Source organism: Coloeus monedula (assembly GCF_965178545.1).
Source record: "Coloeus monedula genome assembly, chromosome: 3".
In the NCBI taxonomy this organism is placed as follows: Eukaryota; Metazoa; Chordata; class Aves; order Passeriformes; family Corvidae; genus Coloeus; species Coloeus monedula.
In genome coordinates, this window is record NC_138783.1 from 119,476,060 (window position 1) to 119,503,991 (window position 27,932).

The following is a 27,932-nucleotide window of genomic DNA, read 5'->3' on the forward strand; positions in this document are numbered from 1 at the left end:
TGGCACAGCGCTGGGAGCAGGATGAGCACCCATTTTAGCAGCCCTGGGCCGGGCCCCGCTCTGGCGCCATGGCAGCGGGCTGGGGCAGAGGAGTCCAGGGGCCCAGCTCTAAATCCTGAGCTCGGCCTCCTCAGGGGGCTCCAGCGAGTGCTCAGCGCTGATGGTGGAAGTGGATGGCCCCTGCGAGATGCCGAAGGGCGAGACCACGGGGGAGCGGGCGGCCAGCGGGGACAGCGATGGGGAGAAGCTGGGCGACATGGCGGAGGACGAAATGGAACCCTCGTGGCTGATGGGCGAGCGGCGCAGGGAGGATGGGTGCGGGAAGGTCCTGCCTGGTGGTGGCTTGGGGGGCACAGACTTGGCACCTGGATGGGCCACCGAGGTGATGAGGGGCGGGGGGTCGATGCGGGGCTTGGGCTCTGCTTTGGGCTTGGCTGGGAAGGGTTTGCGCAGGGAGCTCTCATCCTTGAGGCGGGCAATCTCCGTGAAGACACTGGCCAGTGGCTGAAACTGGGGACACCAGTTCAGCAGGTAATCCCAGTTGTAGCTGCCACGGAGCTCCTCGTCGCTGGCCACAATGGCGGTGAGCGAGCCCTCCACGGAGGGCTTGCCGTCCTCTGGGAAGGCGTAGTCCTGGGGCTGTGAGGAGACACTGAGGCCGCAGCGGACGCCCAGGAAGGCGCTGCCCCCGCCGTCCTCATGGTACAGCTGCAGGGGTGGCCCTGGCAGCAGCAGCCCAGAGCCCTTCTTGCTCTTGAACCACTGGGTGCTCTCCAGCGCAGCTGGCTCACAGGAGATGTCGGAAAGCTGGTCGGCATCCTGCTGGATGCCAGAGTCAGGGCCGCGCGCAGCAATGTGCTCCTGCATGGAGGCTGTGATGCTGGCCACGCGTGGGTACTCATTGATCATCCGTATCTCGTCATCCTCAGCGGCTTCAGCAGAGCCACGGCCACTGGAATGCGAGGGGTCCAGTGAGCCGCCCCGGGTGTAGGGCCCTGCCGGCTCGGTCCCATACCCTGGCAGTGCCTGGTGGTAGATGTGCTCAGCCCCAGGTAGTGCTGGCTCCTCACGGCCCAGCTTCTGCAAGGACCCACTCTGTGCGTGGGCCAGTGCCCCCTCCCCCTCTGCCTTCTTGTGGCCCCGGCGCTGTCGGGAGCGCACCAGCGCCAGCACGATGGCCACGGCGGCCAGCACCACCACGACGCCCAGCGAGGCGGCCACAGCCACCAGCAGTAGGTTGAGGTCGGCTGCCAGGCCAAAGGAGGTGTGTGTGACGTCAATGGTGACCTGCGCAGAGGCCACACGGGAAGCAGGCAGGGGACTGCGTGCCTGCACCTCCAGGCTCATCTCCCGTGGCTCCCTCTTGGCGCGCCCAGCCCCGGCTTGGGGCTGGCTGTCCACACGCAGGTAGATGAAGCCTGTGGTCTGGTTGATGGCGAAGTATGGTGATGGCTTTGCCAGGGTATACAGCACAACACCGTCAGCCCCCTCATCCTCATCCGTGGCCAGCACCCGCCCAATGCTCTGCCCTTTGCGCGCGCCCTCAGGCACCTCGAAGTTGAAGGAGGAGCTCAGGAAGATGGGATCATACTCATCTTCCCCCGTCACCAGCACCCGCACAGTCACAGTGGCCGAGGCGTTGCCAGCGTCGGTGGCCCGAACCAGGAGCTGGAAGGCTTTGGCCCGCTCATAGTCAAAGGTGAGGCGGGAGCGCAGCTCCCCAGAGCTCCCATTGACAGCAAAGGCATCCCGGCCGTCCCCCATGGTAGGGTCCCCCACTGCCTGCTCCAGCACCATGTACCGCAGCTCCCCAAAGGTGCCGGTGTCGGCATCGATGGCACGCAGTGTGGTGACCAGTGTGCCAGGTGGCAAGTTCTCCCGGATGCTGGCGCTCAGCACCTCCACTGGGAAGTATGGCTTATTGTCGTTGATGTCCTTCACCTCAATGGCCACGGGGACCAGCGCAAAGTGCCCACCTGGTGTGTCCGTGGCCCGCACCACCAGTGTGTGCAGCGCCTGGACTTCCCGATCCAGTGGCCGTGCCAGGCTCAGGGCCCCTGTGCTCTCGTGCAGCTGGAACAGCCCGTGCTGGTCACCTGAGCTGATGGTGTAGTGAATGCGGCCACGCGGCCCTGAGTCGGCATCGTGGGCTGCCACGCGCAGCAGCTCGGTGCCAGGCAGCGCAGCCTCGCTCACTGCTGCACGGTACTCGGCCCGGGTGAACACGGGCGGGTTGTCATTGACGTCCTGCACAGTGATGAGCACAGGCACGGTGGCACTGCGTTGCGGCAGGCCTCGGTCTGAGGCTGCCACGGTCAAGTTGTACACCGGGATGGACTCAAAGTCCAGGGACTCCACAAGCACCAGGGCTCCCTGCGTGCGGAGCTGTCCCCCAGCCCAGGCCACCCGGCTCTCCACCTGGAAGGCGTTGCCGCCATTCCCACTGACAATGGTGTAGTCAAAGCCAGCATTCTCCCGGGAGAGGTCGGCGTCACCTGCCTCCAGCGTTAGCACAGTGGTGCCTGGGCGCAGGTCCTCGGGAACACTGGCATTGTAGCATGGCTCCTGGAAGCGGGGACTGTGGTCATTAATATCCAGGACTTGGAGTTGCACTGTGGCCCAGGATGAGAGGCTGGGAGAGCCGTGGTCGCGGGCCTCCACCACCAGGTCCAGGGTGGGCTGGCTGACATTGAACTCCACCTGCCGGGTGGTGAAGAGGGTCCCTGTGGAGCACAAAGCCAGGGTCAGCATGGGAACCAGTGGGAGCTGGGAAGGGTATCAGCTGGAGGGGCATTCGATGGTCACCCTGCTGTGTCTGCCTCACCAGCTACACCAGAAAGTGACCTGGTGAGGGCTTAAACAGGGCCAGCACGGGAGCACTCCCCTCCACAGGCACCCTTAGATTGACCCATGAGAGAGGCCCACAGAGCACCCAGCCCACGCACCATTGCTGGGGTCGATGGCAACATCAGGGCTGGGCACAGCCAGGTGGAAGGTGATGTCCCCATTGCTCCCTGCGTCGGGGTCGGTTGCGCTCACAGTGAGGATGACACTACCAGCAGGTGTGTGCTCTGGCAGCAGCACCTGGAAGAGAAGGAAACTCCAGTCAGCATCTGGTTTTCCCCTGGCAGAGCCCCCAGCAGCGCTGGGATGGGAGTCTGGGGCTGGCCAGGCAGCCATAGCCAAGGTCGTCCAGCCTCTCACAGGCAAGGGGCTTGTGCTCCCAGACCCTTCAAGCATTCCTGGGGCTCCCCAGCCCCTTGCCCAAGTTCCAGAGCTGCAGCACACACTGCCCAAGCCAGCCTTCAACAGGGACCTGCCCAGGTCTCGCCACAAACATTTGTCTGGGCTGTGGCCCATTTCCCACCCCCTCTGGCCTTCCCACTGTGCTCATCCATTTCAGCTGGACCCTCTGCATCCAGCTGTGCCCCTTGCAGGGGCTGGTCCCAGGGTCACCTGCCTGGTTTCAACTCCTTCTATGCCACAGTGACAGCATGAGGGATGTCAGGATGTAGATATGGGTCAGAAAGCGAGACCAGAAGGGGCTCAGACCCATCCTCTGTGCCTTGTAAGGGCAGGGGAGGCAGGCAGGAGCTGCAGAGAGCTTGTGTGGGATGGCCCCTGCTGCCTGGCACACCTGGTGCATGTACCTGATAGAAAACCTGGGTGAAGGTGGGCACATTGTCATTCACATCCTCCACAAGGACGGTGAGGTTGGCCTCAGTCTCATGGCGTGTGTCAGAGGCGCGCAGTGTGAGGGTGTAGCGGCTGCGCTGTTCATGGTCCAGTGGCCCTGTCAGGGCAATGTGGCCACCATAGCGCAGCACCCCGAAGGTGTCTGCTGCGTCCCCCTCCAGCAGCAGCGTGTAGGAGAGCGCAGGGCCCGAGTCCACATCGTTCCCAGTCAGCTGGGCTATCTGGGTGCCCAGCAGTGTGTCTGTGGGGAGCAGAGATGTGAGTGAGCAGACCCATCCCTGCCCAGCATACCTGGCTCAGCTGGTGGAAAACCAGTTCAGTCCAGAGCCTGAGCACCGGGAAGAGGGGAAGATGCCATGGGAGAGGGAGATGCCGGGGGGAAAAGGAAGGTCTCGGGGGCTTGGCAGGACAGGTGGAGGTTTGCATGGGCACAGGGCACACTGGCTGACGACTGTGAGCAGGCAGGGCAGGTGTCTGCAGCCAGAACCCCGGACACGAGGCAGGGGCTGGGGTTGGGTTGGTAATTCAGGTTCCTCCCTCAGGACACAGCAGCACCACAGAGGTCATGCTGGAGGGCTTGGGGGGCTTCAGCGGGCCAATGTGACCCAGCCCCTTGCAGGGACTGGCCTGGCCTCCCTGTGGGCTCCTCCCCACCCCATGGTGCCCACTGTACCCCAGTTCTGGCCCTCAGTGCTACGGCACTCACTCTCAGGGACACGAATCTCCCAGGGGACCGGGATAGTAGGGCTGTTGTCATTGACATCCATCACCACCACGGTCAGCGTGGCCGAGCCCATGAGCGGTGGTGTTCCTCGGTCCATCGCTGTCACCACCAAGCTGTGGGCAGGCATGAGGGTCAGATGAGTGCCCACACATGTGAGGGAGTACCTCACCCGTGTACAGTTCCTGGGACATGCACTGCACACCTGCATTGCACCTGGGACATGAACTGCAGGTGTGCACGGGGCTGGAGCGTGTGCACATGGTGGGGAAACCGCACAGCAGCTCAGAGTCTGGGGTGATGGATCTGTGCAGCACCTTCTCCGGAGGTGTTTAAGAAAAGACTGGTTGTGGCACTCAGTGCTCTAGTCTAGTTGACAAGATGGTGATCAGTCACAGGTTGGACTCAATAACCTCTTTTCCAACCTCAATGGTTCTGTGGTTTGGAGAGCATGTGTGGGTGTGGCAGGGCATATCACCCCTCTCCCCACCACAGGCGGCTGGTGCAGACAGGAGAGACAACCCAGGCGGGCAAGGCCCAGCGGGTATCATCTCCTGGCACCAAAAGGTCTGCCAGCTTAAGAGATGTGGGGAGAGATAAACAAACAGAGGTGACCAAAAGGCCTGTTCTTACACTACATAAGTACTACAGATTATCACAGAGGCAGAAGCCCTCTACACACACGCACTGAAAGTGTGCAAGACTTCTCCCTGGAGTCTGGACACATGTTCTGTGGTTACTTTCCCGGGAATTGAGGGAAAGGATTTTGATGTGTGCTCCATCAGGAACTGGATGGTAAGAAACATTGGATCCTAAGTTATATTATTTCTTCTCTAGATGTAAAATTAATGGTATCTTTAACCCCGCATGTATAATACTACTTGTCCTCTTTTTGTCCTTATTCCTGTGTGGTAATAATCTGTTTTAAGTCTTATGTCTGTTAGTTTTGTGTCTATTAAAGAAATAATTCATTCTCTAATAGACCGAATTGCCCATTATTAAAGAACTTGCGAACGAGAGTGGGTCTTGGGGTGCTGGCCACCTCAACAAAGCTACTGCCTGCTGCCAGAGGCCTGGGCAAAAGGCAGGGACTTACCTAAACCCACATCATCCATTCATAACAGTGGGGCAGTGTGTGTGGTACATGGAGAGCATGGTGGGGCAGGGCAGCAGGTTTTTGCACACCTAAGGCATGTGTTGAAGTCTAGAAGGTGTGTGGGTGCAGGCAGAGCACCTTGCAGGGTGCAGGCAGGTGTCTGGGGTTCTCTGGCTGAAGGGAAACACTTGGAGCCTCTCTGGAATGGCGAGGGGTGTGTGGGTGGAAGGAATACCCCAGACCCCCCACACTGGGGAACAGAGCAGAGGAACCCAAAGCCATGGGGGCACATGTGGAGAGGGAAAACACAGACTGGGGGACCACACCTGAGCAAGGTGCAGGGGAAAGGGCAGGAGAAGCCTCAGATTCATGGTGGGGTGTTTGCCAGCATTTCACATACGTGTGGCTAGAGTGGATGGATATGTCCAGAGCATGCACACATGGTGAGGGGCCCAGAAGGCCTGTCTGGATGCAGGGGGACATCTGGGGGAGCTCAGGTTAGTGCAGGGGTCTGGAGCCATGTGGCAGGACACAAGGATCCTATGCTTGGAGGTGGAAGTAATTGAGCAGATGCAGTGCGGATTAAGGAGGCAGGAAGGGGAATGGATGAACCTAGGGCCCTCTCACAATCTCCTCAGCTCCATGGAGACCCGACTGAGCTGTGCGTGGGCTCATCTTGGCCATCTGCCTCCTGTGTCCTTCACTCCCACTGACCCTCAGCAGTGTTGCTTGATAGAGCCATTTCACAGACAGGCTGGGACAGCTTTGGGGACACCAAGAACAGTGCTCCCCATGCTCCTGGGCTGTGCTCCACAACTCTGTCCCTGTCCCGGCATTCCCTAGCCTGGCTGCACTCACCGGGTCTGGGACCAGATCTCTCTGTCCAGGATGGCAGCAGTGGTAATGGTGCCAGTCTGAGGGTCAATGTGGTACAAGCCTGGCATTGGCAGGGACTGGTTGATGGCATAAGTCACCTGCCCATTTGCTCCCTGGTCCAGGTCATCTGCCAGTACCTGCAAAGCCACACGAGATTCAGCTGTGGACCCCCTGAGGTAGGACTTGTGTGCTAGTGCCAACCCCAGGCTCATGCAGCCCCCATCCCATAACTCCAGCCAGGCCAGGGCTCGGGTGTCCCTGTTTGTGCCCCGGCCATACCTGGATGACAGGTGAGTCATAGCTCTGTGACTCCCAGATGAACGCCACATAGTTCTGCAGCTGGAAGCGGGGCAGGTTGTCGTTCACATCCTGGAGGTTGAGGTTTATGGCCATAAAGCCAAAGGAAGCCGTGGTCTCTGCCTGGATCACCAGGCGCAGCCGGGGGCTGGCCTCGAAATCCAGGCTACTGGAGTCCTGCACTGAGATGGCACCTGGGAGGAGGACAGCAAGAAGGGGGGAGCAATGTACCAGCACATCCATCCATCCATCCATCCATCCATCCATCCATCCATCCATCCATCCATCCATCCATCCACCCATCCATCCACTCATCCCTCAATCTGGTTCATCCATCCATCCATCCATCCATCCATCCATCCATCCATCCATCCATTCATCCATCCCTCCATTCATCCATCCCTCCATCCATCCATCCCTCCATCCATCCATCCCTCCATCCGTCCATCCCTCCATCCGTCCATCCATCCCTCCACTCATCCCTCCATCCGTTCATTCGTTCATTCATCCATTCATCCATCCATCCATCCACCCACCCATCTCTCCCTCTGCTCACCCATCCCTCCCTCCACCCATCCACCCATTCTCAGGTGGACAGGACACACACTGAGCTCTTCCAAGCCCTCCCCACACTGCCAGCTTCTCATCATTCTCAAGACCTGACCTGAGTGAGGACACCCACACCTTGCTGGGGACAGGTAGCTCCTGCTGATGTTACAACATGCGACAGTCCTCCCACCTGGAGACTCTCCCGAAGGTGTGCAGCAGAAAGAGCTGCTCCTACCATGACATAAGCTCATCCAGCTCCAAGCCAGGGTCACCTCACTGCAGCTTTGAGTCCAGTCAGAGCCTTGCAAGTGCTCTGAGGACAGATAGCCACTGCCACTCACCTGAGCCATGGGCAGCTAGGTTGCTGGAGTGACAAGGTGCTGCTGTCTCACCCAAGAAGGAGGAGGGCAGCCAGCAGGATCTATTAACTAACTGACAACATTTCTATGGGCACGTAGGGACACCTTCCCCTATCCCAGGTTGCTCAAAGCCCTGTCCAGCCTGGCCTTGGACACTTCCAGGGATGGGGCAGCCACAGCTGCTCTGGGCAACCTGTGCCAGAGCCTCACCACCCTCACAGGGAAGAATGTCTTCCCAAAATCCCATCTAACCCTGCCCTCCGAGGTTTTGGGAAAATGTCTAATTATGGGGGACCACAACTGCACTGGGAGCAGTGCTAGCAGGTGCTGGTCAGTGACAGGGCAGCGTCCACATTCCAGTACTAACACCTCTCAACTAACTGGTACAGAGTGTGGATGGTGTTCCTGTGCCCTGGGGGCCCCGAGCACTTGAGCAGGCGTGAGCAGAGCTCCCCAAGTGTTCCTGGAGCTGTACCTGAGCTGGGCTGGATCAGGAAGGTGTTCCTCTCGTTGCCACTGATGATGCTGTAGGTGATGCGCCCCGAGGAGCCCCCCGTGTGCATGGCCTGGACACTCACCACCTCAGTGCCTGGGAGAGCGAAAGGGTATGAAGGGACAGTGGAGCCTTGGGGCACGTGGCAAAGGGTCAGGATGATGCATGGCAGCATGTGCTGTACCACAGGACCACCAGTCTGCCTGAGGACACTGCTGACAGGGGACTGAAGATCTCATGGTAATGTTGGGCTGGGAGCCTGGAGTCATGGTGCCTGTCCATGGCTCCTCTGTGGTCTCACTGTGACCCCAGAGACCTTCTGGGAGCATTTGGACACCTGTGGCTGCCTACAGTGATCTGAACCCACTGAGGCCAGCCCAGAGGGACACCACCCTGACCAGCCTGGGCACCACTCAGACCCTGCAGTTCCTTGGGTCTTCCCAAAGCATAACAGGACTTCCCCAGACCCCATAGAGCCCCCTGGTCTGAGTTCCCCACAGCGTTGCTCCCACCTCCCCTCGTGCCCTATCCCATTCCATCACAGCACTTTCTGGTCACTGCCATTGGGTACCTGGGGTGGCATTTTCGGCCAGGGCCACATCACTGGTGCTGCGGGGAAAGCGCAGCCCCTGGTACGGCTCCTCCTGCACATGGATCACCACTACCCCTGTGGAGGAGAGCGCTGGCTGCCCCAGGTCGGTGGCCAGCACGAAGAGTGTCCGCTGGCGCTGGCTGAGTGAGCCAAGGGGCTGCAGCAGCTGAATGTCCCCCGTGTAGGAGTTGATTGCAAAGGCAGAGCTGGGCGTGGCAAAGCGGTACAGGATGGAGGCATTTGCACCTGCGTCCCTGTCCTCGGCCCTCATGGTGGCCACCACCTGCTTGAGCGGCGTGTGGCGGGACAGGTTGACGGTGAGTGGGCTGTGCAGGAAGGCCGGAACGTGGTCGTTGACATCTCGCACCACGACAGTGACACGCACAGCCGTGCTCTTGGGCTCCCACGGTGCCGAGTCCACCGCCATGGCCAGGAAGCTGTAGGTGGGCTGGCGCTCCCGGTCCAGTGCCTGGGCACTCCGGATGCACCCACTCTGTGGCTCCACCTGGAACATGCCCAGCGACTCATTGCCCAGGTAGTAGGAGACCTGCCCATTGGTGCCCTCATCTGGGTCTTCGGCCACCAGCTGCAGCACCAGGTCACCGACTGGCAAATCCTCTGGCACCTCCACCGTGTAGGCGGCCTGAGCAAAACCAGGTGCATTGTCATTGAGGTCCAACACCTGCACAGTCACCGACATAGTGGCACTGCGTGGGGGGGAGCCGTGGTCCTGCACCACTACAATGAGGCTGTAGGAAGCAATTTGCTCTCGGTCAAGGGCGTGTGCAGTGGAGAGGACACCAGAAACGGGGTCTAGGCTGAAATCCTGCCCAGGGTCTCCACCTAAAAGAGAAGAGGGGGAATAACAAGGCAGCATGCCTGTAACTGGAATGAGAAAGGCCCTGGAGAACATGAAGCCCATCACCACGGGGTCTGGCAGGGTGGGTAGAGTGAGCCCTAGTGGGAGCAAACCTCCTTGGGTCAGCTCCATGTGAAGAACTGACTCTAACCACTCACAGGCCAGTGCTGCAGCCATGGGGAGTCGCCAGACAGCATGTGACAGGATACAGCGAAAATCTGACTTGGCAATCTGTGAATCAACAGGTCAGAGCAGCCAGAAGAGGTGTGGAACTGGTCTAAGCCTGGGGAACCAGACACAAGCCTGGGGAACGAGCAGTGCAGCCTTTCTGGATCTTAGGGTGCTCTTTACTGGGGGCAGAGAGCTGAGAGGTGGCAGCAATGCCATGCAGTTTGGAGCAGGAGAGAACTGAGGTGGAACGGGACTGCTGCAGGTGATGTCCCCAGATCCAGGGAAGCCCAGGGACAAGTCCTTGCCCAGCCCAGCACTCCCAGTGCATCCATCTCACCTGCCACCCGGTATTCCAAGCGTCCGTTCTCTCCACCATCAGGATCAGTGGCCCGCAGGGTGTAGAGTGCCACACGACTCTGGTTCTCAGGAACCTCCACGGAGCAGGACTCGCTCTCCAGGTGTGGTGCATGGTCATTGTCGTCCCCCACGGTGACCCGCACTGTGGCCTTGGTGAGGCTGGGCGGCAGGCCGGCATCCCGCGCGTAGACTGCAGGACACAGTGAGAGCAGCAGAGGCTGCCCTGACGACTGCGAGCTATGGCCACAGCGGGTGTATGCCAACTCCCAGGCACCCATCAGGGCAGCCAGGCACGAGAGCATTGGCATTCCTGCACCCCCAAACCACCCCACAGCCCTGCTGTGCCCCACAGCCCCTCCCCCCTCCCCATGGCCTTCCCTCTCTGCAACACTCCTCGCCCCAGCAGCAGGAAGCCCCTGCCTACCCCCACCAACCCCCTGCCTGCTGCCTCCCCCTGCATACCTGTCAGCACATGCTGCTCCTGCTCCTCCCGGTCCAGGGGACGCGTGGTGACAATGAGCCCCGTCTGTGGGTGGATGGAGAACGGCCCCCCAGAGAGACCCCCATAGGACACCTGTCCATTGGCACCTGAGGGGATGAAGGTGGTCCGAGGGCAGCCTAGCAGCAGCCCCAGTGCCTCATTTGGCTCCCAGCCCTGCACCTCCTTGCTCCCAGCTCCCACCTGGGGCTCATGGGTTGTGTGAGATGGTGGGCTCGCTCCCTGATGGCAGAGGTGCGGGGGGGAGGGCGGGTCCCAGCCTAAGCCAGCTGGTGGGAGGCCAGATGGGCCAAGGAGACCCCACAGAACAAAGGCCACAGGCCAGGGGACCAGAAGGAACCACAGTCCTTGTTCCATTCCCACCCTCTCCCAGGATTCAGCCCATCTCCCACCTCCAGGCCAGGTGCTGATCCTTCCCTCTGGTCAGCCAGGCTCTCCAGACCAGCAGGGTATGCCCAGACCTGGGGCTGCATCTCCAGATAGGCCCTGACTGAACTGGGCAGCTCACCCTCGCCTGCATCCTCACCCAGATCCCGGTCCGTGGCCAGCACCTGCAGCACTGGGCTACCAGCCGGCAGGTTCTCCATGATGTGGGCTTCATACTCGGGTTTCTCAAAGGCAGGAGCCTCATCATTGACGTCCAGCACCAGCACGGACAGCAGCTGTGTGGCGGAGAGGCGTGGGAAGCCATGGTCTGTGGCCACCACCGTCAGGTTGTGCTGTGCCACCTCCTCCCGGTTCAGGGCCCGCACAATGGACAGTGCACCTGTGGACACAGGATAGGGGCAAGCTGGGACCAGTGGCACTGGGGCTTATGCCTTGGGACTACTATGTGGCTGCAGGGCCTGGGGTGTGCCGGGACAGACAGGTCTCAGGAGACAGCAGCACTGTGCCGACCAGCTGCTGTGCTTGGGCCTCCCCAGACCCCCAGTCTCGCTCCTCCAGGCTCCCCAGCCCACACTCTCCTCCTGCGCACCGTGTACCCCTCACACCACCCCTGCACCCTCCCCGCCCTCACCAGTGCTGGGGTTGAGGTGGAAGCAGCCATCACTGTTGCCTGCTCGCAAGGAGTAGCTCACACGTCCGTTCTCTCCCAAGTCGCTGTCCTGGGCCACCACATGCAGTGCCACAAAGCCTGTGGGCTGGTCCTCCATGACGCTGACGGTGGCCGGGGAGAGGAAGACGGGCACGTTGTCGTTCTCATCGGTCACAAACACACGGGCTGTGACGGCAGCTGAGCGGCGCTGGCTGACATTGCGGGCCTGGTCTGTGGCCTCCACTACCAGCAGGAAGGAGGCAGCAGCCTCCCGGTCGAGGCCCTGGCGCAGGGTCAGCTGCCCTGAGCGGCTGTCGAGCTGGAAGGGGGCTCCGGGCGGCTCCAGGTGCAGCAGAGCATAGCGCACCTGACTGTTGGGGCCCACTCCATCCCCATCCAGCGCCTGGAAGGTGAAGATGGAGGAGCCAGCCTGGGCATTCTCAGGCACCACAATGGTAATGGGGTCTTCGGGGAAGGTGGGTGCCTGGTCATTGCAGTCCTGCACGTGGATCTGGACCAGCACCAGCCGGCTGGAGGGATAGCCATGCTGCATGTCCTCGGCACTCACCTGGAGCACGTGCCGTGCCCCAGCTTCATAGTCCAGCTCACGGGCAGCATAAATCTCCCCTGTCATACTATCAACCACAAAGGTGCCATCCCCACCACCTCCTACCACCGTGTAGGTCAGTTGTCCTTGTGCAGGGGCATCCAGAGGGGCCACTGAACCAATCACAGACCCTGGCTTGACCCCCTCGAGAGGATGCAAGGTCAACACGGTGGCATCAGGCCGTGGCAGCACACGGGAGGATGGCAACACCTGTGAGGAGAGGAAGGAGTCAGGGGCACGCACAGGGGGCTGTGTGGCAGGGCACACACTGCAACACAGGAGGGTCCCTCTGGTCCTCAGAATACACTTTTTACTGTGAGGGTGCCTGAGCCCTGGCACAAGCTGCCCACAGGTGGTGGAGTCTCCAGCCTTGGAGACAGCCAAAAGTCACCTGGACAATCCCATTTGAGCAGGGGGCTGGAGAAGGTGACCTTCACAGGTACCTTCCCTCAGCCACTCCTTGGGTCTGTGACTGGGTCAGATACTGCAAAGCCAACAGACAGCAGCAGAAACAATTCTGCAAACATAAGCATGAATGGGTAAGAAGATAGGTCACACTCGTCCTGATAGGAGGCACAGGAAGAGAACCCAGTATGACCCCAAGATAAATAAATACTATCACTAGCTTTGTTAAAGATACTGAAGTTAATTTAGGGGTGAGGTGCACTCGCAGATGGGAGAGAGGATGCTGTAAAGGCCACCACAGTATGATCTGAAGGGAAAACCCGCTGAAGAAGCACATTCCTGTCAAAGAGCTGAGGAAAACGGGAGTAACAACAAACCTGTCAGCCCAGAGTGGATCAAACCCAGTGACTGTCAAACAAATATCTATTACAGGGATGCAAACCAGCATGATGGGGATGGCCAGCCTGGCCTCAGTGCTCTGGAGGCTGCAGAACAGCTCTGATTACAAGAACAGTTACAGACATGGTGTAAAAAGGAAATGGTACAAAACAAGCTGGTGGCTGAAGGCAGATGTGGTGAGCTAACACCCGGCTCCACTCCTCAAGGGGATGAGGTTTATCACACCCACCTGGGCTAGAACTCATCTCTGGAGCTCCCACTCTAGCTGGGGAAAGGCACAGAGTGGGGACGGCTGTGTGACAGAAAAGACTGAGAGACCAGCTGGCTCAAGGGAGGAATGGGCAGGGCTGGTGGAGATGGCACAGCAAGGACAGTCAAATGGCCTCGGCAACTGCAAGGACAGGGACGGGAAGATGTGAAATGATGTTCTGTGGGAGTGCCTTGATGGGGGCAACCAGAGCCTCTGCTGCAAAAGGAAGCTCATTAATAACAGCAGAGAAAGGATGTAGCTGTCTGGGCAGTACCAGGCAGGGAGTACCAAAGTGACACAGACATGAGGGACATGCTGCAGGTCAGAACACTGGTTTCATTAGATGCTGGGAAGAGTGGAAGTCTTCGTGCAGGGAACCTCTGATGTCTTCCCTGCACAGGGTATCTAGGACAGGGTTGGCTGTCTAAGGCTGGAGAAGGCAGAGCTGCAATTGGCCACTTTGGAAATGAGGACATGTGCAGGGGCAGACAGACCTATCCCTTCCCATCCCAGGTTCTCCATGCAGATTTTAGGGCTGGATCAACAGCTGAGCAGGAGCAGAGGGTGCCCAGGGATGAAGGCGGTAGAGGATGCAGAGGTGGGGAGAAAGGCTGCCAAGGAGCTGGATGGTGTCTTCCAAGAGGCAAGTGAGGGGTAAATGGTACAGGGACAGGAGGAGCTGGGGTGCAGGAACAGGAGGAGCTGGGGTACCTGGACACGAACGATGGCTGATGTGCTGCGAGGCACTGTGCCACGGTCACTGGCTGTCACAGTGAAGATGTACTCGGCACGCTCAGTCCGGCGCAGAACTGTGGCTGTCCGCAGCTCTCCGGTAGCCATGTGCAGAGTGAAACGCTCTGCCCAGGCTCCTGCAGAGGGAGGGAAACACTGTTGGGAGAAGCATGGAGGAGGGAGGGCAGGAGAGGGTGGGAAGGAAGGGGAGTGGGTGTGGGGATCCCAGGCAGTGGGCACCCATCCACCCAGGTGATGGCTGCAAGGCAGAGCAGCACTGATTTGCCAGTTCTGGAGCTCGTACCTATCAGTGAGTAGATGATGGTCCCATTCTCCCCCTCGTCGGGGTCCTTGGCCTGCAGGGAGGCAACCAGGAGTCCTGATGGCTTCTCTTCCAGCACCTGCAGCAAGGCCCAGGGAGCAGTTGAGTGGCACAGGGAACCTCTAAGATCACCCCACAGCCCCCCAAGCATGGCATGAGGTCTGCACTGTCTTGCACCAGCCCTGCACCTCACCCACAGCACAGACCCCTGGCAGGCAGGACCCACAAGCTGTGCCTGAGGCTGGGAACATGGAGCAGCCCACAGCAATTGGCCAGGGGAGGTTCTGCCTCACCAGCCCTCCTCTCCTTCTGCCCCATTTAACAACACACTCGGCAGGGTGGGGGCACACTGGAGGGCTGTGGGAGGGCACTGCTTCACCTGTGTTACACATGGAGCCTCTGCAGGTAGGTAAGTGCAGGGCTCCACAACAGCCCTGGTTCTTTCTGCCCCAACAGACCCCTTCAGCTGCAAACGGCCAATGTGTGAGCCCTTGACAGCCCAGAGCCAGCCTCCCCGGCCACAGCCAGGGATCTTCTCAGTTCCCACAGTTAGCCAGGGAGGTTTGCCACCTCTGGAAGTGCATCTGGCAGACCTTCTGGGGATCAGGTACCTCAACTTGGGGCTTTTCCCTTCTCTCCTTTGTTCCTGGGTAGCACCACCTATCTGTAGGTACTTTAGACCCCCATTTTATGCCAGTGCAGCACAAGACCATTGAGACATCAATTACATGTGCTCAGGTAACCTCATGTCCTGAGGGGAGCTACCTCCTTTGCCACAGAGACTACACAATAGAGCATGGCACACAAACACCTTTTCTGGATAGCTATGGAACTGGATGCCTCCCCATCACTGTCCCGCAGCACCTGTCAGGTTTTGGAATCATCCTCAGCAAACATCCCCTCCCTGCTGCAGTCCTGCCCCCTCCAGCACGTACTCTTTGGTGGAACAGGATTCCCACTCAGCACAGGCTCTGCTGTTCTTTCCACCCCAGCAGATGCCAAATTCCCACCTCAAGGGGACAGACCTTGCATTCCCATCCAACCAGCACATCCTGTGGAAGAGACCACCCTCCCAGACCCAGCTGTGCAGAGTGATCTGAACACTTAATGCATTTAGGAAAGGGACAAGAGGAATCCAAGCAGGATTCTGGAGAAGAAGATGCAGGTTTCCAGGTGGAGGTGAGGGCCAGAGCTGTTGCCCAAGCTGCTGGCACTGTGCTGAAGCCCCGGGAGGGGAGACCAGAGGAGCTGGACTCGTTCAGCCAGGATAGGCAGTGCTGGGACTGTGCTCTGTAAACACTGGGAGAGGGAGGGAAATTCCAGAGAGAGAGGACAGCTTTTTAAGCAAAAACACAATATTGGCACAAGAACAAATGAGTATAAAATGGTCAGAAATTAGTTTAGGCTGGAAATGAAGAGATGTTTTCTAGTACCAGATCAAGGAATCTGGAACAGCCTTTCACAGCAGTGATGGAGGCACAGACCTAAATACAGCCTGGCTCTTGATGAAAGGAGGGTCTGCGTGGACACCTCTACGTGGGGCCACGATTCAGAGGCCCCTTCCAACCTCTCCCCGCCACAGGCCAGGGCAGGGTCTGCCCCCACTGCCCTCAACCCAGACTTGAGTGGCTCCTGCTCAGCAGGCAGGGACACTCTCCCCTTCCATGAGCAATCCGACCCCTTTGAGAAAAGCAGACATGTCAGAGGAGTTACATGAGCAACACCCACACAGCCCCACGTACAAATGCCACTTCAGTCACACAAACAGGAATAAACAGCAATAGCAGTGGGCTTGCCTCTGCAAACTGGTAAGACAGTGGCCACATGGGCACATTTGGGTCTGCCCACCCTGCCTGAAGGTTGCTGCAAACACCAGCCTGGTCCCAAGCTCACAGAGCCATTCTGGCCACAAGCACAGCTCTGGCAGGGGCTGGCAGTGGATATACAGAAATGTGAGAAACATGGTACATATGGAACAATCCTCCTGTGAACTTCCCCGGCTCCCAGCCCGCTGTGGCTCAGACACTTCCTGAGCCACAGATCATATTTGTGTTCATCAGCCTTTGATGGACTTTTTTCTTTCCATGAATTCATCTAGTTTTGAACCCATGCAACTCTGGGCAATGATTTCACAATTTAATTACATTCTGCATGAAGAAGTGCTGCCTGTGTTTATTTTAAACCTGCTGCCTGGTCAGTTCTTATGGAGCTGCCCGGTTTTGTGTTATGAAAAAAGCAACTCCTCATTTCCCCATGACTCTGTGCACATGTGTGATATTCCTGCAGCTTTGTCCATGTCAAAGAATGTTTTCTTTCTGCTTGGAACCATTATCTGCCAGAGATCCCAATAACATCTTTTTCTGAACGGTTTCTAGCACTTCTGCTCACTTAGAGAATGGAACCGGACAGAGAGTGTGGGCAGAATCTGAGCTGATGATGAGCTGATCACCCAAATATCATCTGGGTGATGATATTTTCTTTCATTCTGTTTCTTTTCCAATTAAACTCAGCATTTGATTTGCTTTTTTGCCCGCGCTGAGCCTGGTGTGGCACTTTCACAAAGCTCTAGGCTTCTCCCCAAACAGAAGCAGCCAGTTCAGAGCCCACCACTGTGTAAGTGCCATCCATGTTGCTTTCCAGCAACTTGCTTAGGAGCAGTGATTTCATCTCCCATTTTCTTCCCTGACTCAACAGTGAAACATGATCCTTCTACAGTTCTTCACAGGCAGCCCTCACCTTGAATGCTTTAAATAGACCAGTGACATCAACCACCACATCTTTGAGAGGATACAGCAAAATACCAGCACCAGGGGCACCCCCTCTGTGAAAACAGGCACCCTCTTCCTTCCCTTCGCTCTCTCTCCCCTCTCCTACCAATCATTCCCTGGGAGGATCCATTACTGCAGACCCTTTGCAAACACCCCTGGTCCTGCCAGCATTATCACCAGCGTGTTTCATCTCAGAGCCCCACAGCTGATGCTGGAAGGTACCGACACGGAACCCTCCTCTGCTTTGCCTGATGAACACTGACATGAACGCTGCACTGAGAACGTCTGCAAGAAATCATGGAGCTTTGTGTTATCATCCAGTTTTCACTTCTTCCTCCAAGCCTATCTTCTACATCCAAAACATGGCTAGCAGTGGGCTGTTACGGCGCTTCACCCTTCTGTATCTCTGTTTCCAGTACCTGCAAACCGAAGTGCCCAAACCAAAGGGCCCAAGCAGGTGTTTGCTCAGAGCTGCTGCAGCATTTACCTGCCCTCAGAGCTCTGAACCCATCTCAGCCTTGCCCTGTCCCCTGAAGGATGCATCTGCTTTCATGGTCTCTTCGTAAGGGCAGAGCCCTCCCAAGCTCTAGCAGGGCACTCGCAGCACTTTGTGCCCCCAAACACTGGGATCAGCTGCAGATCCTGCCATGCAGTGTGTCACAGGTGTCCCCGCATAGGAGCAGGGCTCACAACAGATGCCAGGTGCGAGCAATGCCACATTGCAGAGCCCATCCAGTGCACCCTCAGCCATGCCATGGCTGGCTGGTCCCTGGCCTGCTCTGGTCCCAGAGCCTTGCTCAGAGAGAGGGCAAGACTAACTGTGCCCCCTTTGCCTCCTCTAGGCTCTTGGAGATGTGCTCACCCAGGCCAAGCCCTGCCAGCAGCTTTGCCAGCAGAGCAGGGCATGCACGAAGATGACTGGGCAAGGGATGACTGTACCCTAGAATGGGAAGGGAAGAGGCAATGAGCAGGGAAGGCCTGGCTGGAGCTGCAGAGTGTCCCCAGATCTTGTGTCACCCAGCTGGCTACCAACACAGTCCTGTCGGCTCTGACCTGTCTGGGGTGCACAGCTCAGGCAGGACGTGTGACAGAGAGTGGCTGTCACCATTGTGATGTTTCTGACCCAACCCAGAGCAAGGGGCTTTGAGCACACAGCCTGATGTGCAGCAATGGACGCAGAGTGGGCACGGCCATCCAGCTGCAAGCTGTCCCTGCTCTGTGCCGAGCAGATGAGGCCAGGGCCTGGCTGCCCATCATGTTCTGCTGCTGCCAGCACCCCTCACCTGGCTCCCACGAGCCCTCGCCACTCATGATGCTCTCAGGGACACAGCTGAGCAGAGGCAGGTGGGTGGGGGGCTGGTCCTCACCCAATTCTCCTGAGCAGTACCCATGTAGCTGGGTCTGCAGCACATGCAGTGCCTGGTGACTGCTGCAACCAGAGTGCTGAGGGAAAGCTTGGCTGGCAGACACTGTAGATTCACAGAAAACTCTCGTGCATGCCAAGCCCAGCTGGACAATGCTTTCTTGACCTCCCAGAAAGACAAGTGGCTGTACCAAAAATCCCCAGACCTAGAAGGTCATGGCCTCCTGTGTCTCCCTGCTCACAGTTGTCTACCCTGGCTCTTCTTTGAACCTGGGTCAGGTTCAGGGCTCCTTTTGCTGTGCCTCCCTACATGGACATGTGAGCCAAGAGCTTCTGCCCGCTGGCCGGTCCTGATTGTGCCAGAGCCCTCCAGAGGCCCTGCCTGCTCTGTGCACTGGGATACCTGCATTGCCCAAGGACGTGCCCATCCTACCAAATCTCAAATTTACCAGACTATCCTGGCTGCTGCATGGATCTGACTCATGCCTGCTCATCTCCCACTCTAAAACTCTCCTGGGTCCCCCTACCCACCCCCTTTTCCCCAGCAGTACCACCTGCCCCCACATGCAGAGGCCATCAGGCCCCTGCCTCATTGGTGCTCCAGCCTGCACCCCTACCTGCACAGGTAGCTCCTGACCACTGCCCACATGGAGGAAAGCAGGAGCGTTGTCATTCTCATCCAGCACCGTGACATAGATGGTTCCGGTGGCACTGCGGGGCGGTGCTCCCCCATCCTGCACAATCACCAGGAGCTGGAAGCTGGACTGCTGCTCCCGATCCAAGCTGTGCTTGGTGCTGACCTCTCCTGTGAGGGAGAATCCCAGAAGGGTTTGGATGGGAAAGGACCTTCAAGCCTATCTTGTTCCACCCTGCTGCCATGGGCAAAGACACCTTCCACTAGACCAGGTTGCTCCAAGCCCCATCCAACATGGCCTTGAATACTTCCAAGGATGGGGCAGGCACAAGTGAGGGACACAGATCAGTGGGGACACAGCTCAGCCCACAAGCTGCCTTAGAGCAGAGCCTGTGCTCAGCTGTGTTATTCACGTGTGCTGCTGGAGCCCAGCACTGCAGGGGCGGTAAGGTGAATATTCATTGGCCTGGCTGCCATCACTGCTGCCCCACCCTGGGCTTTCTCACCAGCTGGTCCCACCTAGGAAGCCAGGATTCTCTCACCTGTCTGTGTGTGGATAAGGAAGTTGGGATCGTGCTGGAGCAGGCGGTAGGTGAGACGGCTGTTCTGCCCTGCATCCCGGTCGCTTGCCATCACCCTTCCCACACTGCTGCCAGGAACCTGATTCTCAGGCACGGTGAAGAAGTACCGCTCCTCACTCAGCCGAGGGCTGTTGTCATTCTCATCAGTGACGCTGATCCGCACGGTGCTGGTGCCAGTTTTCCGTGTGTCCGCCGCAGCCCCGGTGCCTCCCACCGAGGCCAGCACTGTCAGCACATACAAGTCCCGTGTCTCCCGGTCCAAGGCACTCTTGACGTACAGCCAGCCGCTCTCAGGCATGATGCCGAAGCTGGCAGCGTCCCCATCTGCACGCAGGTGGTAGGTGAGGGCCGTGGATTCCACATCGTGTGCCAGGGCCCTCACCTGAAGGAAGCGGGTGGAGACGGGAACACCCTCCTGCACCTCCACACGGTAGGTGAGAGTGTCAAAAATGGGTCCGTTGTCGTCCTCGGCTTGCACGTGCACCAGCAGCGTGAAGGTGGAGCTGAGCTGGGGAACGCCACTGTCCCGGGCCATTATGGCCAGGCTGTAGGCTGAGCTGGCCTCATACTGCAGGGCCCCAAGGAGCCGCACTGCCCCTGAGGCACGCTCCACAACAAAGGTGCCCTCACCCCCTGACACCAGCTCAAAGGTCACCTGTCCATTGGCACCACTGTCACGGTCCTCGGCCTGCACGGTGTAGACTGTAGTCCCAGGCTCTGTGGCCTCTGGCAGCAAGATGGAGTCGGAGGGAGTTGGGAATGCCGGCACGTTGTCATTCACATCTGATACAGAGATCTTCACACGTGTGTTGCTGTAGGCGGGGGGTGAACCGCTCCGGGCCTGGACATCCAGGATGAGAACTGACTGGGACTCGTGATCCAGAGGCAGGCTGGTGCGGAGCTGCCCTGAGGCCGAGTCGATGGAGAAGTAGCCATGAGGATCCCCCGAGGAGATGGAATAGAAGATGTCATCAGCATGACCTGTGGACAAGAAGTTGCCATCCAGCTTACTCCCTCAGCCCCATGGTCGGGAAGCTGTGGCCCAAGGTGTCCAGCAGCACTGGGCCCATGTGCACAGAGGCACAGGTGTGCACACACACTTGTGTAGGCACAGGTGCTGAGTTGGGTGACAATCGCAGGGTGCACATTCAGATGTGAGTGTGTGGAGCTCTCAGAGCAGGGCCAGTCCCTGAGGAAGTGTGGTGGGTGCTGGACCTCAAGGATGATATAGGGACAGGGAAAGTGGCAACATGCAAAAGGGACAAGCCCATACCTGGTGGGTTCTGGGCCTGGACAGCCCCCACACTGGCACCCTGTGGCACATCCTCAGGCACGGTGAAGAAGTACTGAGCTTGCTCAAAGACAGGGGGTGAGACTGTGCCCTCCACGATGCTGATGTTTACCCGGGCATTTGGCTGTGCGTGCAGGCCCCCCCCATCCTGAGCAGAGATCACCAGCTGCACCAAGGTGTTGGCTTTGCCACTCAGAGACCATGACAGAGAGATGATACCTGAGGAAGAAAGTCATTGATGTGGCATTGTGCTGCACCCCTGGCACCAGGGGACAGGCCAAACCATAAGCTGGAAAAGACAGACCAGAAGGGGCAGGAAGCAATGTGCATCACAGTGGGAGCCCACCGTGGAGAAGCTGGAGTGAATGAGTGGAGCTCTCCCAGGAAAGTCTCCCCAAATCCTCCCCGCTTAATCTTACACCCAACTCTGAGCTAAGCAGTGGCACAGGCTGTGGGACATGAGTCAGAAGACAGGTCTTGGGAGAGGGAAAGGAGGGGAAAGGGCATCCAATCTGGGGCACAGGATGAGTGTCATAACACAGCAAGTGGGCCCTGGGCTGGCAGGGAGACTCCGCAAGGGGATGTAGAAGTGTAGGACTATAATCGATAGGCCCTACAAAGGAGGTGGCCCTGCACTGGGAGGGCTGGTAGGGCTTGTCTCATTCCAGTCACCTGCTGGGAACTTGAGAACCAGTGTGCAGGTCTCCCAGTGCACCTTTCTGTCCTGCTGAGAGCCCCTGGCACCATGCACCCATGCACCCACTTCCCCAGAAGAAAGTGCTCTGGCTTCAAACAGATGCAGCCAATGAGAACAGTGGGATCGAGAGTGACAGAGTTATAGAGGAGAGTTAACTGAGCTGGAGAAGAGGGGACTGGCAGGGACAAGAAATGAAGCAGGATACAGCCTGATGGGGCAAAGCGTCAGCACACAAGAGGAAGGGCACAGTGAGTCAGGGATGGGGAATAGGGAGAGGAAGGAAGACAGGACAAATGAAGAACAGAAGATGGAGCAGAAACAAAAAGTCAGGGAAGGGGTTGGTTACCAGAGGCTAAGGAAGTTCAGCAGGGAAAGATGTGGCAGGGAGAGGAACAGATGTACGCTGGAGACAGACTGCACTGCTGAGGTGGCCAAGCAGTGATACTCAGGCTGGTTTTGACACCTCCCACATCAAAGTGCTCCAACTGCTGCCTGCTCTGGCTGCCTGCCACTTCTCACCTGTGTCCTTGTTCAGGGAGAAGAGCGGGGGCGAGTTTCCCAGGACGATGCGGTACGTCACTCTCCCATTCAGCCCCTCGTCCTTGTCATGGGCAGTGACACGCAGCACAGCTGTCCCTGGCATGCTCTGTGTGCTGATGCTGGCAGCGTACTCCAGCGGGTAAAACACTGGCCGGTTGTCATTTGTGTCCTCCAGGAACACCTTCACGTACACCATGGAGTTCAGGCCGCCCTGAGGAGGAACCAGATCAGAGACAGTGCAAGGACAGCAGCATCCCCTGCACAGTGCTGAGTCAGCCACACTGCATATGTGGCCTCACTAGCACTCACCCCATCCACAGCAGTGATGGTGAAGTCGTAGGCAGATGTGCCCTCGTCGCGGTCCAGGGGCTGCACCGTGCATAGCTGCCCTGAGTGCTTGTCAATGCTGAACTGTGTGGGGACAACACTGCCAATGCCAGAGCCAATGGAGTAGGAAAGGGAGCCAAATGCGCCACTGTCTGCGTCTGTGGCTGTCACCTGTGTGAGGAAGGCACCATCTGAACAGAACAGACCACCAGCCAGACCCAGCCCAGCACCCCCACCCCACCCCAGTGCCACCCTCTACTCCACAGCCACAGTCGCCACACCATCCTCACAGCTGGCCATCATGATGCAGTGTAACAGCAACCGTGGCTCTTGTCCCAGACCAGCCACTGCTTCTTCTGCAGAACATGCAGCACCGCAGCAGCAGCAGCCCCTGCACGTCTGTTCCTTCTTTTCTGCAAAGACACTCAGGATGGGACAGGAAGAAAGTCCTGTCACCGTGGCCCTGGCTCTGTCCTGCTCTCAGAGCTCTGTGTCTAGCAGTCCCAGACACTGGGCAAGAGGATGGAGGGCGGCACTGCTCTGTGACAGTCCAGTCTGACGTTGCTTGTAGCACAAGAACTGCACCCTCTGTGACAGACGTAGCAGGAGGATGAATGCTGTTCCCTGCTTGCCCTCCCCAGCTCCTCCTTGGGCTCCTACAGAGCTCAGGTCAGCAGAAACCCACTCCTGACTCCACATCCCTGCCCACAGCTCCTCCACCAGCTGGGAGCTCCATGGAGAACAAAGCTGGGGGACAGAGCTGGGGGAAGGCAGCTGGGCCAGGCCCGGGTGAAGTGGAGTTCAGGCCTCGTCAGCCACAGCTCCTCCCCGCAGCAGCCATGGGGCCTCGGCTCCCGCACGAGGAGTGCAGGAACGCCACGCGCGCGCCAAGTAGAGGGCCCGGCTGGGGGCTGCAAGCCCGGTCATCAGGGATGGAGGAACAAGGGTAAGGAGACACAGAACAGCTGGGCCTGGAGGGAACAGTCAACTGGGCAGGGATGGGACCACCCTGTCCTGACCAGGAAGGGGAGGCAGCACCTGAGACACCCCCACCAGCCCTGCTGCCTGTGGTCTGAGGGGCTGCCTCAGGGAGAAACCGAGACTACATCTCCAGTGAGCACTAAGCTCCTGTGCAGAGGATCTGCTCCCCAACCCTGCAGCAGCTGCCAGAAGAAGCACCATGGAACAGGATCCCCCCTCCCCACTCCAGCTGCAGAGCACTTGGAAACACAGGTGCTGTGACAGAACTGGGTCAGGAGGCACTTTGGGAAACTGGACCCATCTGCCACTGAGAGCTCACCGCCCCCCTCCCCACTGCCCCAGCCCATCTTCCTGGGGAACTGCTCAGCAGAGAGTACAAATCTGACTTCACTGACATCACTGGAGCTCATATGCAGGTTACCAGTACACTGGGTCCATGTTGGCTGTCATTACTGGGGTACAGCCTGTACCCACACCCTAATGTGCCTGTGCCATGCCCGGGATACAGCCCTGTACCCACACCCTGGTGTGCCTCTGCTATTCCTTGGATCAGCTGCCAGCCTTCTCCACCACTGCAGATGGAAATGCATATGAAACTGATCAGCTGCCACAGTGACTGGAATAGGTACTATATGGTAAACTAAGACTTTTCTTTCCTTCAAAATTAACTACTTCTCACCCTGAAAATTACCCAAAATGCATGTCAGCTGCTTTAATCACTGTACAGCAATACGCTCTGCTGCAGAGTAAAATAGTAGCTTCAGGCTCCTTAGGCTAGGGGCTCTGATGCTTCCAGAAGAGCCTCGCTTCCCCACTGTAACCATCTTCTGATGGGTGCTAACCTTGGGAGTACCCAAAGGGGGAATATCCAGCTTCCTGCCACAAGCCCTGGGTCAGGTTTTAGGAACAGGGGAGCTCTCACTAATGCGTAGTGCAGCACCATCTCCCTGGCAGCTTCCTGGTACCCAGAGCCAGCTTCCAGCAAGATAACTGGTGGAGCCAGCAGTCTGGTATCAGAACCAGTCCTGGCTGTGCAGCCAGGACAAGGTATCCCATGTATCTAGTGCTTCACCTCCCCATCCTGTGGTGGGACCATCTGTGGACCACTGGTCCAACACAAAACTCTGCCCATATGAGCCTACACGGGGTCTAAGAGAGGTCACATCACTGGTGCAACCACAACTGGAGCCCTTGTCTGCCTTGTCTCCCTTGGATCGGTGATGCTAAACCGGTGCCTAGAGAAAAGCCACAGGAACAGCAAACACCTGCTGGACCAGGTAACAGTGCTGGCTGAGTTTGGGGCCACTGGACACTTTGCTCTGTGCTCTGCCACTGTGTGCAGAGGGAGGGGGGCTGTGGCTGGTGCACCCCCAGTCCCAGCTCCCTGCCTGCAGACTGCTGATATCCCATGTGTGAATCCCATGGGATGGGGCTGGCTGACTGCCTGTGGGTGGTCCAGGCTCAGCAGGGCCTGGAGAGTCCCAGGGACAGCAGGATCTCCACTGCAGTTGGGTGATGCCTCCTAGGGACTCCTGAGAGACATCACAGGGGTCCACCAGTCACCAGGTATGGCAACCACCTCATTTCAGCTGGCATGTGCTGCTGCAGACTCAGAGCACACGCAGTCTGGGACAGGGACATGTTTTTAGCTGTGAGGGCAATTAGCCAACAAAAGGGCTCATTAAGGCCTGCGGTGAGTTCACCACTTGTGGAAATTTTTAAACCAAGCATGGATATTTTTCCAGGAACTTTGCTAGAAGCTAATGCGGGGCAGCCCCAGGCTCTGTATTTAGCATCTGCCCCAAATCTTGGATTCACAGCTGGCTTTACTGCAGCTCACTCATGAGACTCCTGATGTTTGCCTGAAAAACAGAAGGAAACAGGGTCAAGCTGCCTCTGGAACTGCCCAGGAAGCTCTCCACTGGGGCTGTGCCAGTCCTGCTGCTCGAATATGTGGGAGCAGGAGCCAGGCCTCTGAGCCTGAATGGTGGCCCTATCACCCTCTCACTCTCACCTCTGACTTCTGAACAGGGTCTGCACAGCCACTAAAGCATTTAAGCACAAGGACATCAATGCTCTGCCAGGAGACTCCTGACTTGAAGCTGCCAAGGAGGCAGCAGTACCTGAGGAAGCCAGGATCACAGACCCCTGGTCTCCCCAAGACTTGCAATGTCCCTGCCATGCAGGGATGGCATGCAGCTGGACTTGCTGTTCACTAGAACGGAGTACTAACTGGGGATGTGGCAGCTGGCAGTAGCTGTGACTGCAGTGGCCATGAAGCAGCAGATTCAGGATCCTAAAAGGAGTGAGGAAGAAGAGAAGCAGAGTACAGACCCTGGACTGCAAGACAGACTTCAGCTTTCACAGGGAACTGGTTGGTGAAAGGGATCTCATGGGAGGCAGCACTGAAGACCAAGGCAGCTCAGGAGAGCTGGCAAGCCTTCAGGACAGCACACTCCAGAACAGTTCATCCCAGTGCTCAGGAAAACACAGAGACGTCAGCAGATGGCCTGGGGTAAGCAGGGGCCTCAGGGCTAAGCTGCCATGCAAAAGGTGGTGTATGCTAAGAGAACTGGGATTGTTCAGCCTGGAGAAGAGAAGTTTTGGAGTGACCTAATTGTGGCCTTCCAGGACCTGAAGGGAGCTGACAAGAAAGACTGAGAGAGGCTATTTATAAGGGTCTGGAAAGACAGGACAAGGGAGAGTGGCTTCTCACTGACAGAGGGTAGGTTTAGATTGGATATTGGGAAGAAGCTCTTCCCTGTGAGGGTGGGGAGGCCCTGGCTCCTGGGTTGCCCAGAGAGGCTGTGACTGCCCCATCCCTGGAAGTGTTCAAGGCCAGGTTGGACAGGGCTTGGAATAACCTGGTCTAGTGGAAGGTGTCCCTGCTCATGGCAGGGGGGTGGAACGAGAAGATCTTTAAGGTCTCTTCCAACCCAAACCATTCCACAATTCTTTGAGATGGGCATGAAGGCAAGATACATAGTAGGAATCTACAAACATTGCCAGGCATGTCAGGAGCATGTCAGCAAAGTCAAAGTTCAAGCCTGAGCGTGCCAAGAAGAGCCTCTACCACTGCGCTGGTAGTAAAGGGCTGAAGAAGGACCCATTTCTGAGTGTGGTCAGTGATTTAGCAGCAGCAGGCTCAGGTAAGACTGGAACACTCAGTGCCTCCTCCACCTTGGTCTCTGCCAGCCTCCCACGCCTCCATGCTGTTCAGAGGCGTTCCGAGAGCTACCAGAAAGGGGTGAAGATAGAGTCCGTTTTCTTTAGAGAGACTGATCCACGTGAATCCATGGGACTCAACAGGCTGCATCAATGGATGCTGACAGAAATGGATTTGTAGGGCTGCTCTTCACATATGGTGCAGATCAGGGGAGATCCCTGACAGCTGAAGGAAAGCAAATACCACGCCTCACCTTCAACAAAGGCCAAAAGGATCATCTAAGGGTCTACATTCTTGTCAGCCACACTTTGGGGCCTGGGAGAATCATGGAGTGGGTCTTGTAGTATGTATAAGGTCACATGAAAGATCCTGGAAGGGAAGAGCCATCGTGGATTGACCATCCTGTTTGCTCTCTGTGGTGGAGTGATGGGATCTGGGGTCAAAGGGCTGACAGCTGTGGGTGACAATTGCCTTGACTTTAGGAAGGATTTTGACACCTTCTCCCACAACCCTCATATTCAAGGCAGGATGTTACAGTGTGGAGGGCTGGGAAATCAGGTGGGTCAAAGACAGGTTGGAAGACAGGCTCCAGGGGAGAGGTTCATGACCAGTGCTCTGCCTGGGGGCCATGATGAGGGAAAGGATCAGGATGAAAGTGACAGAGGAAATGCATCCTTTCTGTCAGATAATGGATGCAAATGAACAGGCATGTGCCCTTGAGGCCAGAAGATACAGTTAAGGAACCCAGGGGATGACCCCAATGCTGTGTTTTGATGACTTCGTTGAGAGGTGTAGAAGAAGCTGCTACCATGGCAGGGTTTGGGGAACACATCTGGGGAACACTTCTGCTGAAATCACTCACTGATCAGTGTCATTACATGGGAACGCAGCTGTTGGCATCCAATTCCCAACTGGATTTGAATCTGGCAAGGGATGTCAAAGTCAACAAGAAGGGCTTCTATAAGTACATGGGTGACGAAAGGAATGCTGGGAGACTAGGGACCTGGTGACACAGCACATGTCAAAGACTGGGGTACTTAATGCCCTCTTTCCCTTACTCTCCACTAGTAAGGCAGGTCTTCAGGAATCTCAGGTCTCAGAGACCAGGGTGAAAGACAACACTGCCACTCCCCTCACAATAATCTCTGCTCAATCATAGTGTTTGGGAAGTGCCTGAATGCTACAGCGCCGTTCAGGCCAGCTCTCTGTCCTGGCACTGAGCAAACTCCTGCCTGCCCCAGGCGGGGGCTGGATGGAGACCGGTCGTG

General features: G+C 57.6%; 1 protein-coding gene across 1 annotated transcript in view; it reads right to left on the minus strand.

Moving 5' to 3' along the window:
- Positions 1 to 108: 108 nt before the first annotated feature.
- The window catches only part of DCHS1 (dachsous cadherin-related 1), a gene marked incomplete at both ends in the record, with an annotated part of 38,440 nt that continues 10,616 nt past the window's right edge, over positions 109 to 27,932 (minus strand). Inside the window, 19 exons of the mRNA XM_082278152.1 lie at positions 109 to 2,723; positions 2,946 to 3,084; positions 3,651 to 3,937; positions 4,403 to 4,533; positions 6,372 to 6,526; positions 6,669 to 6,880; positions 8,070 to 8,183; positions 8,659 to 9,522; positions 10,047 to 10,256; positions 10,529 to 10,654; positions 11,092 to 11,331; positions 11,584 to 12,418; positions 13,974 to 14,131; positions 14,299 to 14,395; positions 19,065 to 19,252; positions 19,624 to 20,643; positions 20,936 to 21,172; positions 22,170 to 22,401; positions 22,500 to 22,688. Coding sequence (XP_082134278.1) covers positions 109 to 2,723; positions 2,946 to 3,084; positions 3,651 to 3,937; positions 4,403 to 4,533; positions 6,372 to 6,526; positions 6,669 to 6,880; positions 8,070 to 8,183; positions 8,659 to 9,522; positions 10,047 to 10,256; positions 10,529 to 10,654; positions 11,092 to 11,331; positions 11,584 to 12,418; positions 13,974 to 14,131; positions 14,299 to 14,395; positions 19,065 to 19,252; positions 19,624 to 20,643; positions 20,936 to 21,172; positions 22,170 to 22,401; positions 22,500 to 22,688 — 8,049 coding nt within the window. The remainder of the gene's footprint in view (positions 2,724 to 2,945; positions 3,085 to 3,650; positions 3,938 to 4,402; positions 4,534 to 6,371; positions 6,527 to 6,668; positions 6,881 to 8,069; positions 8,184 to 8,658; positions 9,523 to 10,046; positions 10,257 to 10,528; positions 10,655 to 11,091; positions 11,332 to 11,583; positions 12,419 to 13,973; positions 14,132 to 14,298; positions 14,396 to 19,064; positions 19,253 to 19,623; positions 20,644 to 20,935; positions 21,173 to 22,169; positions 22,402 to 22,499; positions 22,689 to 27,932) is intronic.